This window comes from Aphelocoma coerulescens, chromosome 3 (assembly GCF_041296385.1).
Source record: "Aphelocoma coerulescens isolate FSJ_1873_10779 chromosome 3, UR_Acoe_1.0, whole genome shotgun sequence".
Lineage (NCBI taxonomy): Eukaryota > Metazoa > Chordata > Aves > Passeriformes > Corvidae > Aphelocoma > Aphelocoma coerulescens.
The window spans coordinates 57,955,170-57,970,431 of NC_091016.1; the positions used below are offsets into that span (position 1 = coordinate 57,955,170).

Below are 15,262 nucleotides of genomic sequence, written 5' to 3' on the forward strand. Positions count from 1 at the left end.
GGTTATATGCTGTGATATAAAACTGCACTTTCTAAATATTTTGAAACCAAACATCACTGTTAGCATTATCTGATGTGCTGCTTCTCTCACTGGGAATTGCCAGCAAAAAGAACAGATCATCAAAGTCAATAAAGTTCATTTGGAAAATGCCATTTCCTCCCTACTTTTTTTTTTTTTTTTTTAAACAGAACAGCATTTATTTGATCTGGAAATTATTGGCAGAGTATTCATATGGGGAAAAATTTTTTTTTAAACTGCCAGAGTTCCAAAGTAGTTTTTGTCCTTTGCTACTCAGGGAAGAAAAGAAACAGTATTATAAAAGTTAACTGCTGCTGCATCTCCTCTAAAATACGTGCTTTTAAGAGGTAGGCTACCTGACATCTCTCTTTCCAGGTTAGTAACTCACCAGGACTTCTTTCTAAAATGTTATATTTCCCATCTTGTTATTTTAAAGAATGAGGGAGATATTCACCATGCCAGCTATTTTTCTTTTTGTGAGCTTCCTTTTTATCTGACATTTAGGGGTGGCTGTGGAGGTAATTTTACTGCCTCAGTTTACTAGACAGGTTTGGAACACATATAAAAGGGAATGCCAGGCAAGTTATTGTTTTGCAGCCCATTCTCCACATTAATAAGCATCACTAAAGCTTAGTAACTGTACCTCTAACATCAACATTATGAAGTCCAGTTAAGAATGTTTTTCAACTGTGAAGATGAACATCTGCTCTGCTTAACAAGGTAGTATGACTGGATAGAGCATATGCTAAAAAACTAAGGCATGCTAATACTGTCAATTGAACATCAAGTGATCATGAAAAAATTAGTATTCTTTTTCTCTAATGAGCAAGTTGGAAAATGCAAATAGGTTTTGTCCATCTGCTGCTACTGACTACAAATTGTTATTACTAGTTGGGAACAAGGCAGGGCCTATAGTAGAAACTGTTATCAAAAACCCTGGACACCAGCTGGATTACCTCTTTAGTTGGCTACTCTTGAAGTGTTAAATTTATCATCATTATGGGAAACAAAAATCTAATAATGTTAATTGTACACATACAGAATACAAGCCAGGCACCAGCTTCAAGAGGCTACACAATAAAAACCTCTGCTTGAAATAACACAAATCACACAAAACAAAATAATAGCTCACTAAGCAAAAGTACAAAGGTCTTGTTTCCTTTGGATCCACATCCTTTCTTTAGTTCCCTGGCTTACAAAGTTTCAAAGTTAAACTCCTGTGGAGTTTACACAAGAATACAGAAGCAGGAGATGACAATTAATTCTTGGAGAATCTGTGAGATACACCTCATAAAAGGATGAGTTTGATCTATAGCCTTCTTGGTGGAAAACCTAAGCTCTTCTCTCCATCAGCACTGCTTGTAAGAGCACTGTGTGGTTTGGGTGGGACAGGCTAAGACTTACTGAGAACATGGAAGCAGTGGCCACTGCTACTAAATTATGTCAATCCTAGAAGAAAATTAAGCTTCAGTTTTCCCAATATAAATCAGGTTTTGTTACTACCTTTTAAGGTGTTTATGAAACAAAATCCCAGACATTTAGCAAAGTAGGCAAATAAAGTAGCCTTGAATTATTTCTATCAAGCTATAACCTTCTCTCTGTACAACCACAATCAAATAATTGATTTGGCAAGCTGCAACACTTCAGACTGCCCTTTTTCAAGTATTACAAGATCCTCATCATTGTTATTACAAAAACTTCTGGTTTTATGTTTTAACAAAGCCATCTGGACACAATCCTGTGCCATGTGCTCTAGCAGGGCCTGTTTGAGCAGGGGGGGATGCACTAGATGACCTCCAGTGGTCACATCCAACTTTACCCATTCTCTGATTCTGTGAACATAGCATTCCTTAAATGCACTTTGTTTTCTATACTACAGAAATATAGCACACACATTTTAAGTTTCACCTACTTTCACTGTTCTTGACACTCAAAATAGAATTCCAGGCAAAGAAAAGTCTCTAAGTAATTGAAAGCAAATAAAAATCTCAAATCTGTCAAGTAAAAATATATAAGATTAGAACTACTGTGGACAGAAGACTACTCCTGATATTCAGTAAAAAATTTTTACTAATACAGTATTAAAATCAATCTTAATTCAGCAATTGATACAGTTGCCTCAATACAAGTACTATCAATAACTACATTTTTTGTTTAAGCAAAGCTTGGGGATTCAAAATACACTGAATCATTGCACAAAGTGATTAAGGTAAAATAAGTAATACACAGACCAAGGATGTCATCAAGTTGTGCAGATCTCAACACAAAGCCAGTTTCAGAATTTCTTAAAAGGAGAGATTTTTAAGTGGAAGACAAAATGGTTCTCATTTGTGTCAGTCTTAAACTGAATATCAATGTGCCAGAACTAAATAGCCATAGAAAATGCAATTTCATAAACTCATTGCAAAAATCACAAGGAATCAGGATCCAGTATGAGTCCTCAGAGGCTGACAAAACTGTTACATATTTTAGAAATTTACTAAATAAGGCATTATACCACTCTACCAGTCCTCTCTTCTGAAATATTTCTATTTCAGCTGTTTCCAAGACCTTCATTATTTTAATGTGTCTAAATTCAGTGATACAAATATCACTGACAGATTTAAATTCTGTCATTAGACTTTCATCTGTATTTGCACTGAAAGTCAACAGTGGTAGTAACTTAGTGCTTCCTTTGATAAACATGTAAGCTGTACAATGATCAAGCACCTATGATGGAAGCGTTGACATGAATAGGGTCACTAAGTTATCATGAATACTACAAGGCTACACTTGACTGGCATTCAAGTACCAATTACAATACCACAATTGAAACTTGTGGGTCAGCAAAATAAGGTAACTCCAAAAGCTGCTGGCAGACAGCACACTGCCAGTGGGTAAGCAATGTGGTTTTGCCTCAAAAGTATCACAAACCTATTCCTGAGGCTGGCAAACAAATACATCACTACAGGTTAAAGAATTAGATTGCTGGGAAAGCAGAGTCTTGTCTACTTAATGAGATGTACTTTGCAGGATTAAGAATCCACATTTTTCAGAAAAACTATGATCAATTTGATGGCACACTTCAAGATAGGCACACTGAGAGCAGCAAGAGGAAAAGGGAAGGCCCAAGTAGTATAAACTCTCACAAAACTATTAAGAACTCCAATATTTTTCAAACTGTAAAACCACTACCAGATAGCTAAGATCAAGGATAAAGTGAACTGTTCCCAAAATCCATGTCCTGCCGTTCCGTTTATCTTCATATCGAATGCAATAATTTGCAAGTTTTATTCTGTTTTTCACTGAGGTTCTACATAGATAAGCCAACTTCTAGTCACCCTAAAGTTATTGTGTAAGAACACTTACCTTTGCCTTTTGAAACCTTTGTACAACAAAGGGACCTAGACACTTAGAAATCTAATGCAGTTACAAAATTTCTGTCAAACAGAGTTTTGTTAGGAAGGGTTTGCAATCCTGATTTGTGCCTTCAAGCTTTCTTTATCACATCTCAAATCTTAAGCTGCTTCTACTTTTCCAGATGTGACTTTACTAAAACTGCTCATGTCATCTCCTGCAGCAATAATGCCACTTCAGTTCTAAAAGCCCTTCCAAAGTGATCAAGAAAGAACAAATCTAGTAAAATGCCAAATTAAGATCCTAGTGAATTGAGCAGTGTGCCACAAGTCGGAAAGCCTAAACTGGGCCCCAGCTATCCAATTTCCTGTTACAGTTTAGCCTAACCTCATCAGATCACACAATCCACATACCGCCTCAGTGTTTCACAAATAGCAAAGTGGTACAAGGAAACAAACTATGCCAGTGCTACAGTAACCTGCAGCCTTACAAACTTTGCATGCTTTCCAAATATTTCCTTCCCCAGTCTCACCAAGACCCAGCAAGTTTGAAGCTGCAAGGCTGTATCCATTAAGTTTCTGCTCTGTCAGTAAAATACCTAGAGGGAAGTTTTCATTGTAAAGTTCATTTTTGTAAATTACAGTATGAGTTTCAATACCGTTATACTTCAGGTATTTCTGAACAAAAGTAATTACTACTAAAAGTTGCATTAGTAGAATTAAAGTATATTCAGTAACACTTCCAATGACAGACCTGCTGTTTCCCCACAGTCTCAGTTGCTTTGAGGTGCATCTGCTCCAGTGTGGCCTTAGCCACAGTCCCTTCAGAGATAAACCTGCTCCATCATAGCCTTACCCATGGTTGCAGTCCTTCCAGGGAAATACCTACTCTGTTGTGGGATTAGCCATGGCCACATGCTATCAGGTGCTCCAGCATGGATTTATCCACAGCCACTGATGCTTCAGTATCTACCTGCTGCAACAGTCCTATCCCTGGGCCTCAGTCCCTCCAGAGGTGTTCCTGCTGCTGCACTGACGTAACCACAGCCACAGCCGCTTCGAGATCTGCCTACTCCCACCTGGACTCACCCACAGGTCGGGTCCCTTTGACTGAAGCTCACAGCAGAGTCCCAGCCAGCCCAGGCAGCAGCACAGACACACAGTGAGTCCCTGGCCACCTGCCAGCCCCGGCACATCGCCACTGCTGTTATCACAATGTTCCCAGGCACAGCACAGTGAGGTGATAAAGCAGCACAGCAGCAGCAAGAGCAAAAACCAGCCACTAACGAGCACTAGACTAATGTACAGTCAGGCAAGCAAGGCTCCTGACAAGCACCTGCCAATTAATAGCTAATCAGCAATTACAGCTATAAATTCAATCTAGCACATTCCAGGTTAACCTGTCATCTCAAATCCTTTGAGCTGCACATTGGGTGTCATAAAGGATTGTGGCAGTTTAACCCCATCTGGCAACTAGGCTCCACACAGACACTTGCTCACTCCCTCTCATGAGATAGGGGAGAAAAATTGGAAAAGAGAGAAAAGTAATGGTTTGAGATGAAGAATATTTAATGGGTAAAGCAAAAGCCATCACATACACAAGCAAGGCAAAACAAGGAATTCATTCACTGTTTCCCGTGGGTGAGCAGGAGCCACCTCCAGGAAAGCAGGGCTCCATCACATGTAACAGTGACTTGGAAAGACTAACGCCACCACTTCAAACACCCTCCCTTTCCTCCTTTTTCTTCCAGCTTTAGATCCTGAGCATGACACCATATGGTATAGAATATCCCTTAGATCAGCTGTCTTGGGTTGTGTCCCCTCCCAACTCCTTGTGCACACCCAGCCTGCTCATTGGTGCGGTGGAGTGAGAGGCAGAAAAGGCCTTGGCTCTGTATAAACCCTGCTCAGCAGTAAGGAAAACACCCCTGTATTATCAAGACTGTTTCCAGCACAAATCCAAAACACAGCCTCATACCAGCTACTGTGAAGAAAACTAACTTTACTCCAGCCAAAACCAGCACACTAAGTTTCCCAACAAGTAAAACCACAGATTTAAAAAGAACACCATCTTATTTATTATGAAGAATTCAGTCAAAGCTTTCTCTATGTAGGAGTTAGTTGTTTTAATTCCATGCACTTTTAAGAGATGCCTCACCATGCTATTATGGCCCCATTTCATTTCAGAATACCCAAAACTAGCTGATTTTCTTCATGAGAGGATGGGAATTCTTCACTGAGATAACGATAGCCATGTGAACAAAGTGCTGGATGATATGACAAGAAATGCAGTACTGTTAAAAGAAACAGAAATGTGACAAGATTAATATGTGCTTTAAGCAAAGAACTTTTTTTGTTTAAACTACTCTGTGAATTGGGTGGCAAGGTAGACAATAAATAATTCTTATTAATAAATAATCACAGTGTCTCTCTGACAAGACACTACTACAATACTTCTAATAGCTTTACCAAAGTACTCTTCCCAAAACAGACATATTTGTTCAAAGACTAGAACACTACTGACAAAGGTTGAGACCACTTTCTTCAGTGTACAAATGCCAAAAGACTCTCACCATCCACAAAAGAGTAGTTCAGTTCAAATTTGGTGTATTCAGAGAATCAACAGAATTACAAAGTAATTTAGGTCAGAAAAGATCACCCAAGTTCAACTGGTCCAGCATCCCACTTGAAGATGTGCCAACTTCAGTTGGATGCTCTGGGTGAAAAACTGAAATCTTTGCTATATACTATACTATACTATAAACTACTATAAACAACTCCAGCCACTGTCCTACTGCCAGTGTAGAGCTACTACAGAGAAGAAAGAGCAAGCATAGAACTACTTCGATAAAAAAATACCCACAAAACAAAAACCCCAAAACACAAATATCTCAAGCTGATATTTCTATAAGGAAAAAAAATCAGTCAGACCACCTTGCAAAGTCTGAATGACCCAAAGGAGAAGTAATTTTAATGGATATAATCACATCACAACTTGGAAATGGTATTTTGTTAGAGCTTCAGAGAATTTACCAAATTGCCTGAATTTTGTAGTATGCATCGATGGCAAAGCTATCCGGATGCTGCAACAAGCACTTCATCAGAAACTGACTGCATGGAACCACACAGCCAGGCTTTTGAGCTATTCCGATTTTTAAAAAAGGGAGTTCTCAAAAAGGCAGGTGTTGCAGTGGCGATACTGCAACACGCCTATATCAAACCAGGAGTCCTGTGGAAAAGAAATATATACGGACGGATTCTTGCTAGATGTTTCAGAGATGTTTATTTCCCCAGCCGCATGGCCGGGCTCTGCCGAGGAACTCTTACAGTCCGACCCGAGCTGCTTTGCCCGCGCAGGGGAACACAAACCAACCAATGGGGAACGAGGCTGAGCAGGGGCAGGGAAACCCCGTGCCTCCCTCAGGGCTACATGGCGCGGGGGAGGGACCCCAACATCTCACCCGTTTTATTTTAATAAAAGGAGAATGAAGACAACTGGATAAACATAACAAGAACAGTTTCAAAACAAAACAAGCCACCCTCCTGAGTCTTTAAATGTCCAAACAGATTCTGTGGAACATCTCAGGGCTGACAGAAGGGAGACAGAACTCTCTGGACATGCCTGTGGGGAAACTGAGGCAGGAGAGGGTTCAATCTCTTCCCTCCCCCTTTTTCATCCCCCCATCGGCATCGGAGAGGAATTGTAGGGGAAACAATTGGCAAAGGCAGGGTTTTGTGAGGGGAACCATGGATGAAAAAACGGATTGGGAATACACTGGGGATAGGGTAAACTTAGGAAAGGGTTCATATTGGGTATAGGATAAAAGGGGAAATTAGGCTGTGGGTAGGGAAATTGCTGGAATGGATATTGTTTATAATTTTGTGCATAACGGCTGCCTTTGACGGGAATACCTCCAGGCCCAGTAACATTCGCTGCTTGTAAACCCTTCTTTCCTTGAACTATATCAAATTGAACAACTTCCCCATCTCCTACACTTTGCAGGTAATTTTTAGGATTATTCCTTTTAATGGCAGTTCTATGGATGAATAAATCTTCCCCTGTATCATCTCGTGTTATAAATCCATAGTTGTTTTTTACATTGTACCATTTCACAGTTCCTGTGACTTTCGTTGCTAGAACGTCTCCTATCACATGCTTGCGTGTCTGTCGTGGGTGCCGGTCCCGCGTGGCCGCCGCCTCGCCGACTCCGACGTCTTGGTCAGGCCCCCGCGCTGCGGCTGCTCTGCGCTCTCTGCACGGCCCCGCTCCGGCGCCTGTCTGGGCTCTGCACGGCCCCGCGCTGCCATCGCCGCTGGCTCCGTGGCCTGTGAGCGGCTCCACTCCGCAAACTCCACGCTGCTTCGAGAGCGGCCTCGCTCCGGCTCGGCGCTGCGCGGCTTCTCGTGTCGCTGTGGAAACCGCCGCTTCTCCCTGCATAGGGCTCTCCGAGCCGTATGCACAGAGCGGGCTTCCACGCTGACCTCCGGTTCCTGGCTGCTCGTGGCCCACGGCACCCATGGCGCCTGCGGCGTCGCTTCCTCACTCGCGGCCGCGTGGCCAGGGACCCCGAGACAGGGATGGGGTCCGCGGTAAGGCGCGCGCTCCCGAGGGGGCCGGGCGCATCCAGCGCAGGCACCTCCGCTGGCACGGCTGCAGTCATGCGCTCCCAGGATGGCGGCTGCGCGGTCTCGGCCACGGGAGAAGTATGATCTTCTGCTTTAGGGGTAATGGGACCATACAAATGCTCCTGAAGAGCGTCACTGATTATAAAGGATCCACTGAGAGCTTCTATCGCTAGTCCATCCCTTAGCTTATCGCAGATCTCATTCCAGAAACACTCCTGATAATATCCAGGAGGTTTGATATCAAAAAGTAAGTCTCGAGAAATATAGGGGAACCCTTTGAAAAGCCAGATAAAAAAGTGTTCAAGATCTCCCGGTTCCAATACTTTTTTGTTTTGTTGTTCAAAGATCCCTTTTACTTCTAGATACATTTTTTTCTGTGGCTCAGAGAGCCCTATTTCCCACGATTCTTCCATAGTCCAGATATGGAATAGCAAAACAAAACCAAGAAGAAGAATCCAAAGTTTCCAGGGTTTACTCACACAAAGTCGCTTAGGGATCGGGGATCGTTCTGCCCTCAAATCTCCACCATTATGTTGCAGTGGCGATACTGCAACACGCCTATATCAAACCAGGAGTCCCGTGGAAAAGAAATATATACGGACGGATTCTTGCTAGATGTTTCAGAGATGTTTATTTCCCCAGCCGCATGGCCGGGCTCTGCCGAGAGACTCTGCCCCAGTCACAGGACCCGAGCTGCTTTGCCCGCGCAGGGGAACACAAACCAACCCATGGGGAACGAGGCTGAGCAGGGGCAGGGAAACCCCGTGCCTCCCTCAGGGCTACATGGCAGGGGAGGGACCCCAACAGGCAGGAGAATGGAAATCACAGAAAACAAGCTTTATACACCCCAAATACATAAGAACTTCAGCCGTTTGCCTGCATAACTCATCTTTTAGTGCTGAAAAGGCTGTGGGGAAATTAACAGATACTGACATTTAGAATGATTGGAATCTTCAGATTTTTAATGACAGAATGATGAACAATCTAATTTTTCTCCTTCTGTGAACTTGGTTTGCAAGTGGGAAAAAAAAAAAAAGCCAAACTTTAATTAAATAACCTATTCTGCTTGGGAATAAAGAGTCAGAAGCACAATTTGGTCTGTGTGGAAGGTACAACACAAACTCTACAGGTATCCCTTTCATTCTCAAGAATTTCTACAGAAAATGGTCTTCCTTTATAGAACTCCCTTTATCAAGAGAGAGGCTGAACTTCATGCTGCAAATGTGTATTTTTAAGGCTTGAAGCACCAGTACATATTGTATTCGTGTTGGGAGACAATCACAAAACATCTAATTTGATGTACTGTCCTAGTCCTGCTATAGAGAAATTAAAGTGCAGAAAAACGAAGAAACTTGTTTAAGATGGAGCAGTTAAACAGCAGGGAGCAGAAGAATTCCTTCAATATTTCTGCTTTAGCTTCAAAGTTTATTCTACCTTATAAAAGCAAACAAAAAAGCTCAGTGGACTATTATTATTAATTGTACAGGGCCCTGGACTTAAAACTTCTGAGGAAACACCATCCTAAAGGCAAAAAAAAAAAATCCTGAAGGAGTCCATTTCATCTTTCTCTAGCCTCTTCCGAGTTTACACACCACCGTGTTCAGATCACATTAGGCTTCCAGAGGGACTTCTAGGAAGAAGAGCAAAAGGAATGAAGAGCACAGAAGCAGGGCTATTACTTATGACAGTGAGCACTGTCAAGACATCATGGGGTAAAGTCTAACTGATTACACTAGGTTAAACCTTGAGCAGATAAACTAAACTCTAACTACTTAGAAGGTTTTGATATCTGCTGGGTAAACAAAGCACAGCCAACTATGCACAAAACTTCCTAAAGACCAAGAACTACATGTCCTACTGTAATGGTTCAGGTATGTGCAGAAAAGAAGCAAAGCATAGATGGATTTTTAACTACTTGGTATCTCATACGTTGCAACAGCAGATCAAGAAGTGAAAGCCACACTGGTAAGAGCAGCTAAATCTCTTCAAGTATGGAGAAAACCAAAGATACTGACCTGCAGTGACAAATGAGGTCACCAGCAGCTGACGCTGACCATTGCAGTTTGAAATCAATAGTGAGCACAATTGCTCCCTAGGGGGGATCACATCCACAAAAATCCAGCACAGAGGAGCGGGAGCCTGAGGCAGAATTGCCAGACAAGAGGCAGGCCACCAGCCAAGACTCACACACCTCAAACTGCTGGAACAATTATCCTCCAATCAGAACCACAAAATCAGAGGAAAAACTGGACCAGCATCTCCAGGTGAGTGCCACTACTTGTAAGAAATCATCTGAGATTTTATGTCACTCAGCACAGTGCTTCTGCCCTTGTGTGTACCTCATCCCTCAATTTCCCTTGTAACAAAGAAAACAGAATCCAACAGCTTAACTGTTTTCAACAGATCCTAGTGTCACATCAGCAGGCTGCTCAAGGTTTCTAAACTAAGCTACTCACTTTGTTACTTTTCCTCATACACCGTAAAGTAACCAAGCTGTTGTTCATAGCTGAGAACAGAACAAGGCTTTTGTTATTAATTGCTAAAAATATTCCTTTCTGGAAGGGGGGGCAGAGGGGGGATACTTCTCTAATTAAGGATCTGTCTGCCTCAAAAATACTAGGTTTTAAATCTCCTAGCTAAATAAGAGTTAGAAATGTTTCTTAGTAACTAATCAAGCTTTTTTAAATTAATACAAGGGATATACTGCTCAAGTTAAGCCAGTGAATAATCCTAAACTAACTTTCATTACTCACAAGGTGCAAATTTTACACTAAAAGCAGTCTCTTCCTAGTATTTTTATGGACTTCTCTCCCTCTTAAAACTGCAGGATCTAGAACCAACTGCTGCTTATGGGAATAGAATGGCAAAGTTGTCCCTCTGGCACACTATCTTACCAACTACACCCGTCAAGCCTAGAGGCAAAAAATATTAACAGAGTAGCAATTCTACTTCTAATCCAATCAGTGCAACATGACACCTATAATTCAGGTACTTCCATTTTTACAACTACTTCGTGGATTTAGAGAATTCAATACAATGTTGATATTTAGTATATTTATCTATTAGAGACAAAGAAAGACAAAGTCAGTGAACTGGCAGTATATTTGTATCCACAGATTTTGGTTCTTCAGAAAAAGCTTTAGTTCTATTTTTACACATCACTTTAACAGCACTACAAACATTTACTACTTGTGTACAGAGAACTCTCTCTGTTCCTCCAGTAGTGGTTACAGAGTCCTCATAAAGAAGAATGAGATAAGAGTGTGATTTAGAAAACTCCTCCTCACATTAACCTGTTCTGATCAATACTAGCTCTGAATTTAAAATACCCAATTTGAAGACTGACCAAATACAGAGAACCTCTGTAAAGAGGTTAGCTGATAAATAGCCCAAAGCCAAAACAGGACTGTAACATTATTTCCCTCATATTAATGAAATCTCAAAGAGGTTCTCACTCCTTGTTTTAAGAATATTTTATCTTTCATACTCTTTCCAAAAAAAGCCCCAAACTTGTTTCCCAGTTCCTCAGATTACTTACTTGCAATAGAAAGCTTAAAAAGATGTACCTATACTTGAAGACACAAAGAAAAGACTAATACCCAGCTCCCATTTGCTGGAAAGCAACGAAAGAAACATTATCATTCCTTTACTTCTATACTCTCACAACATGAACACAGCAGAAAATAAGGATTGGCTTCTACCAAACTTTTATGATTTCTCAACGAGTAACACTTTACTGACACTCAGTCTTTCTAGTCCATACCTCAGTTCAATAAAAACACTTTTGCAGCTTTAAAGAGTACGTGGCTCCCACTTTAATGAACCCATGCACATCACTTATTACTCATAAAAACCTCAGCGAGCAAAGAAAGCGTCCTGAGGGTTGGCTCTATCTTTGAGCAATAGAATGAAATAAGCACTTCTTGCACTTCCACTCTTACCCAATGAGTGCTTTTCAAACCAGCAGCAAGAAAGAGGCTGCTTTTACATCGGGAATAGGTCTGAGTCTATTCCCTCTGCCTGCATTCCTCCATCACAAAGAGGATTCCTCCTACAAGAAGTAGGTAATCACAGGAAATGTAAATTCTGCAGTGTTGTCTGCTTACAAGGCTACCCCATCAGCTGAGGCCTTTTAACCAGTTCTTCCAAGAATCAAGAGCTGTATCAAAGTACTGAGAAGCATATTCATCTTCATCAAGTTAGAGGAGCACTAACATTTCAGCCCCTGCATGAAACTTCTTCCCTTCCCTTAGAACACACATTTTCTGTAATTTTCTCACAGCAACACTTTCCTCCCAAACAATCTTGCAATACCTCTTTCAATTATTTAGAAGGCAATTCACCCTCCAAGAATTCACAGGTGTGTGTAGCCATGGATGAGTGCCCACAAACAGGTTTTGTTGAGTCATCATTATCCAACTGCAACATCATGTTGCCCAAAATTACAGGTAAGCTCTAAACAGTTACATTTTGATCTTTCCTTTTCTTCCAAACCAAGTTTTTACTTCTGTGTCTCTTTTTGCTTTCTCATCCATTCCACCAATATGAGAGCAATTAACACCACCCACACACAGTTCACTCTTCATTTAAGTCAACTCTATGACCTCTTCAAAAAGAAAATTTATGAAATTAAACTGTAGTTTCAAATATGGCATTAAGAACATTGCATTATCACCCCTATTCCTCATGCTCTAAGTTAAGAAATCTTGAAAGTTCATAATAGAAATCTAGGTTTTCAGTTCTAGTTTTTCAACTTTTAAAAGTCAACCCTCTTATGGCAATTAACCTTATAGACAGGTAGTGATATACCAGAAAGAAACAAAAAAGGTCTATTTGAAGACTGATATAAACACCAAAGGAAATTATTAGATTTACCTACAGTTTAAAGAGGATTAAGTCAATATTTCTAACAAGATGGCCTAAGCCTTCCCCATAATGTTTAGAATTCAGTCAATTTCAGGACAACAAAGAATTCAATTCATTCTCTTATGGTGACAAGTAAAGGTTCAGGCAACAGCAGAGTGGATTAAAGAATCTACAGGACATCTTTTAAAGTTTAAACACATATGTTATTACATGACTTGGATATACCATATGGCTGTGGTACCATATGGCTATAAACATATGGGTAGTTCACTTTCTAGTGAACAAAAAGAAGCAGGGTTACTAGTGCTTTACTTCACAAATTCATTCTGCTTATCTCAGTCACTTGGAAGCTTTTAGCAATCTACAATCCCTGTACCTTTTACTGCCCTCACTTGAAATCATCATTTGGCAACACACAATTAGTAGCAGGTCACTAGAGCATTACAAAGTTTATCTTAAGAACAAGCCCAACAAAAATAAGCCCACCACCCAAAAAAAACCCAACCAAAAACCCCACCAAAAAAAAAAAAACAACACCTCACCAAGCAGCACAAAATCTTTCAATCCCAGTGGATAGAGCAGAACAACAAAACAGAGCTCAGCCCACATCTCTCTTTAGATTTGCAGTCAGCTGCTGTAAATTGTCAGCACACTAATAAACCTCTACAAAATTTATCAGTTAACTTGAGATAATGGGGACCGAGCAGCCACGCCTCAGATCATTAACACAACTTGATCTGACACAAAGTACAACCAGAACAGCCAAGACACCCACCAACACCAAAGACAGCTTGCTTTTTTTCTCCCCTCCAGCATACCTGGTTCCCACCAAGACTTCTCAATGGCTCCAGCAGCTGAATCAAGACAACACTTGTGTGAGGTGCACTAAATCCACTTCAGAATACAAAAGGATACAGCCTTAGTGCTCCAGTCTGAGTTCCAATGGCCAGTATTTTCTGAACCGGATCAAATGCCAAGGCTGAAGGCTGATAGGGGAAACCATGGCGTACAGTCTAACAAGTCAGAGCAGCGCAGTGACAATGGGTCAAGCAGGATACCAAAAATAAACAGAATCAAGACTGTGTGTTAGAGAACAGGATTCAATGTTAATCACAATTTAAAAAGGACTTAATCACAGACTGAGAAAACCACCTGCCTCACACTAACCAATTACAAAAGACTTTTTTAGTCATAATTACTCATTCATCTTCGAGCATCAAGTGACAGTCAGACTTACTGAAACTTAATTTGAATCTTACATTTCTTCTGTATAAAGACTATCAACTTAGCATTTCATTTTTTCATCTACCGCATTCCGAGGAATCTTTTTTTCAGCTCTAACAAAGACACTATTAAAATCTGAGATGTTCCTACCAAGTTTGGCAACAAAGCCAGACTTGTCAGGAGAACTATTACAAACTACTAGACTTGCCTCTGTGAGAATCACTACAATTTCAATCCAACAGACCCAACCTCACTCAGCTCAGTAAAGGAAAAAAAAAAAAAAATAGCAACTTGAGCTTGACAGAACCAATCTCTCACCCTCTACTTCCCTCAAAGAGAACAGGCAGTCCCAGAACTGACAAAACCAAAAAATATCCCATTGAACAAAAACAAAACCCCTCAGCCACGAGATTCTTAATATGGAGCTATTGGCACATTCAGCTTTTTTGGTTGGCCAAGACTAATTTGGTAATTGACCAAGCAATGACTCCATTAAACTTCTCGGGCTGCAATTAATCAGAACTGAGAATGTAATACAAGTGTCACTTACTCTTACTTCCACTATAAACGCACACATCATAAGCCATACAAATGCCAGCTTTTCTATTTCTAAGCCTTTAGTTTAAGGCAGAGGTATTTCAGAACCTCCTAATGGCACAGCAAACTTCTGATATACTCCTTGTACTTCACTGAAGTTGCAGGCATACCCCACAACTCTCTGCATTTCACAAGTGAATAAAGTCTAACTGGCAACAGCTCCGCTCTTCTCCACAACATTCGTGACCAACTCATGAAAGCAGCAGGAATACCTGCAATACCAGAAAAAAAATGAGGAGAAACCACAAACAAGCTTATCCATGTCAAGCTAGGCCATGGGTGCACTGCATAGATAAAAATAAGTATTGATATTCCAATCAGCTTTTATTCCTCTTGATACAGCTGGTGGTTAATTCGCTGCATCATTTTCTGAAGCGTGCAGACACAAACTGCAGTTATCGTATCACACACAGGCAAATAAATAAACGGGAACTTTGTTTCTAGATAGGATTTGCAATAGCAGCATCAGCAACTTGGCAACACACTGCAGTGAAACCACCACAAACATCGACAGCCTTTTCCAGTTGTAAAGAAAAAGGATAACTGATTTCCAAATAATGCAGAGGGACAGATTCCCTGTCCTTCGGGCCCACCGG

The 15,262-nt window shown here is 40.9% G+C and overlaps 1 protein-coding gene across 8 annotated transcripts in view; it reads right to left on the reverse strand.

The window, feature by feature from the left end:
- Window positions 1-15,262, reverse strand: part of STXBP5 (syntaxin binding protein 5) — a 108,290-nt gene that overhangs the window by 91,646 nt on the left and 1,382 nt on the right. For all 8 annotated transcript variants that reach the window (XM_069010423.1, XM_069010422.1, XM_069010429.1 and 5 more), the window contains one exon: window positions 13,761-13,858. In XM_069010423.1, coding sequence (XP_068866524.1) covers window positions 13,761-13,858 — 98 coding nt within the window. The remainder of the gene's footprint in view (window positions 1-13,760; window positions 13,859-15,262) is intronic.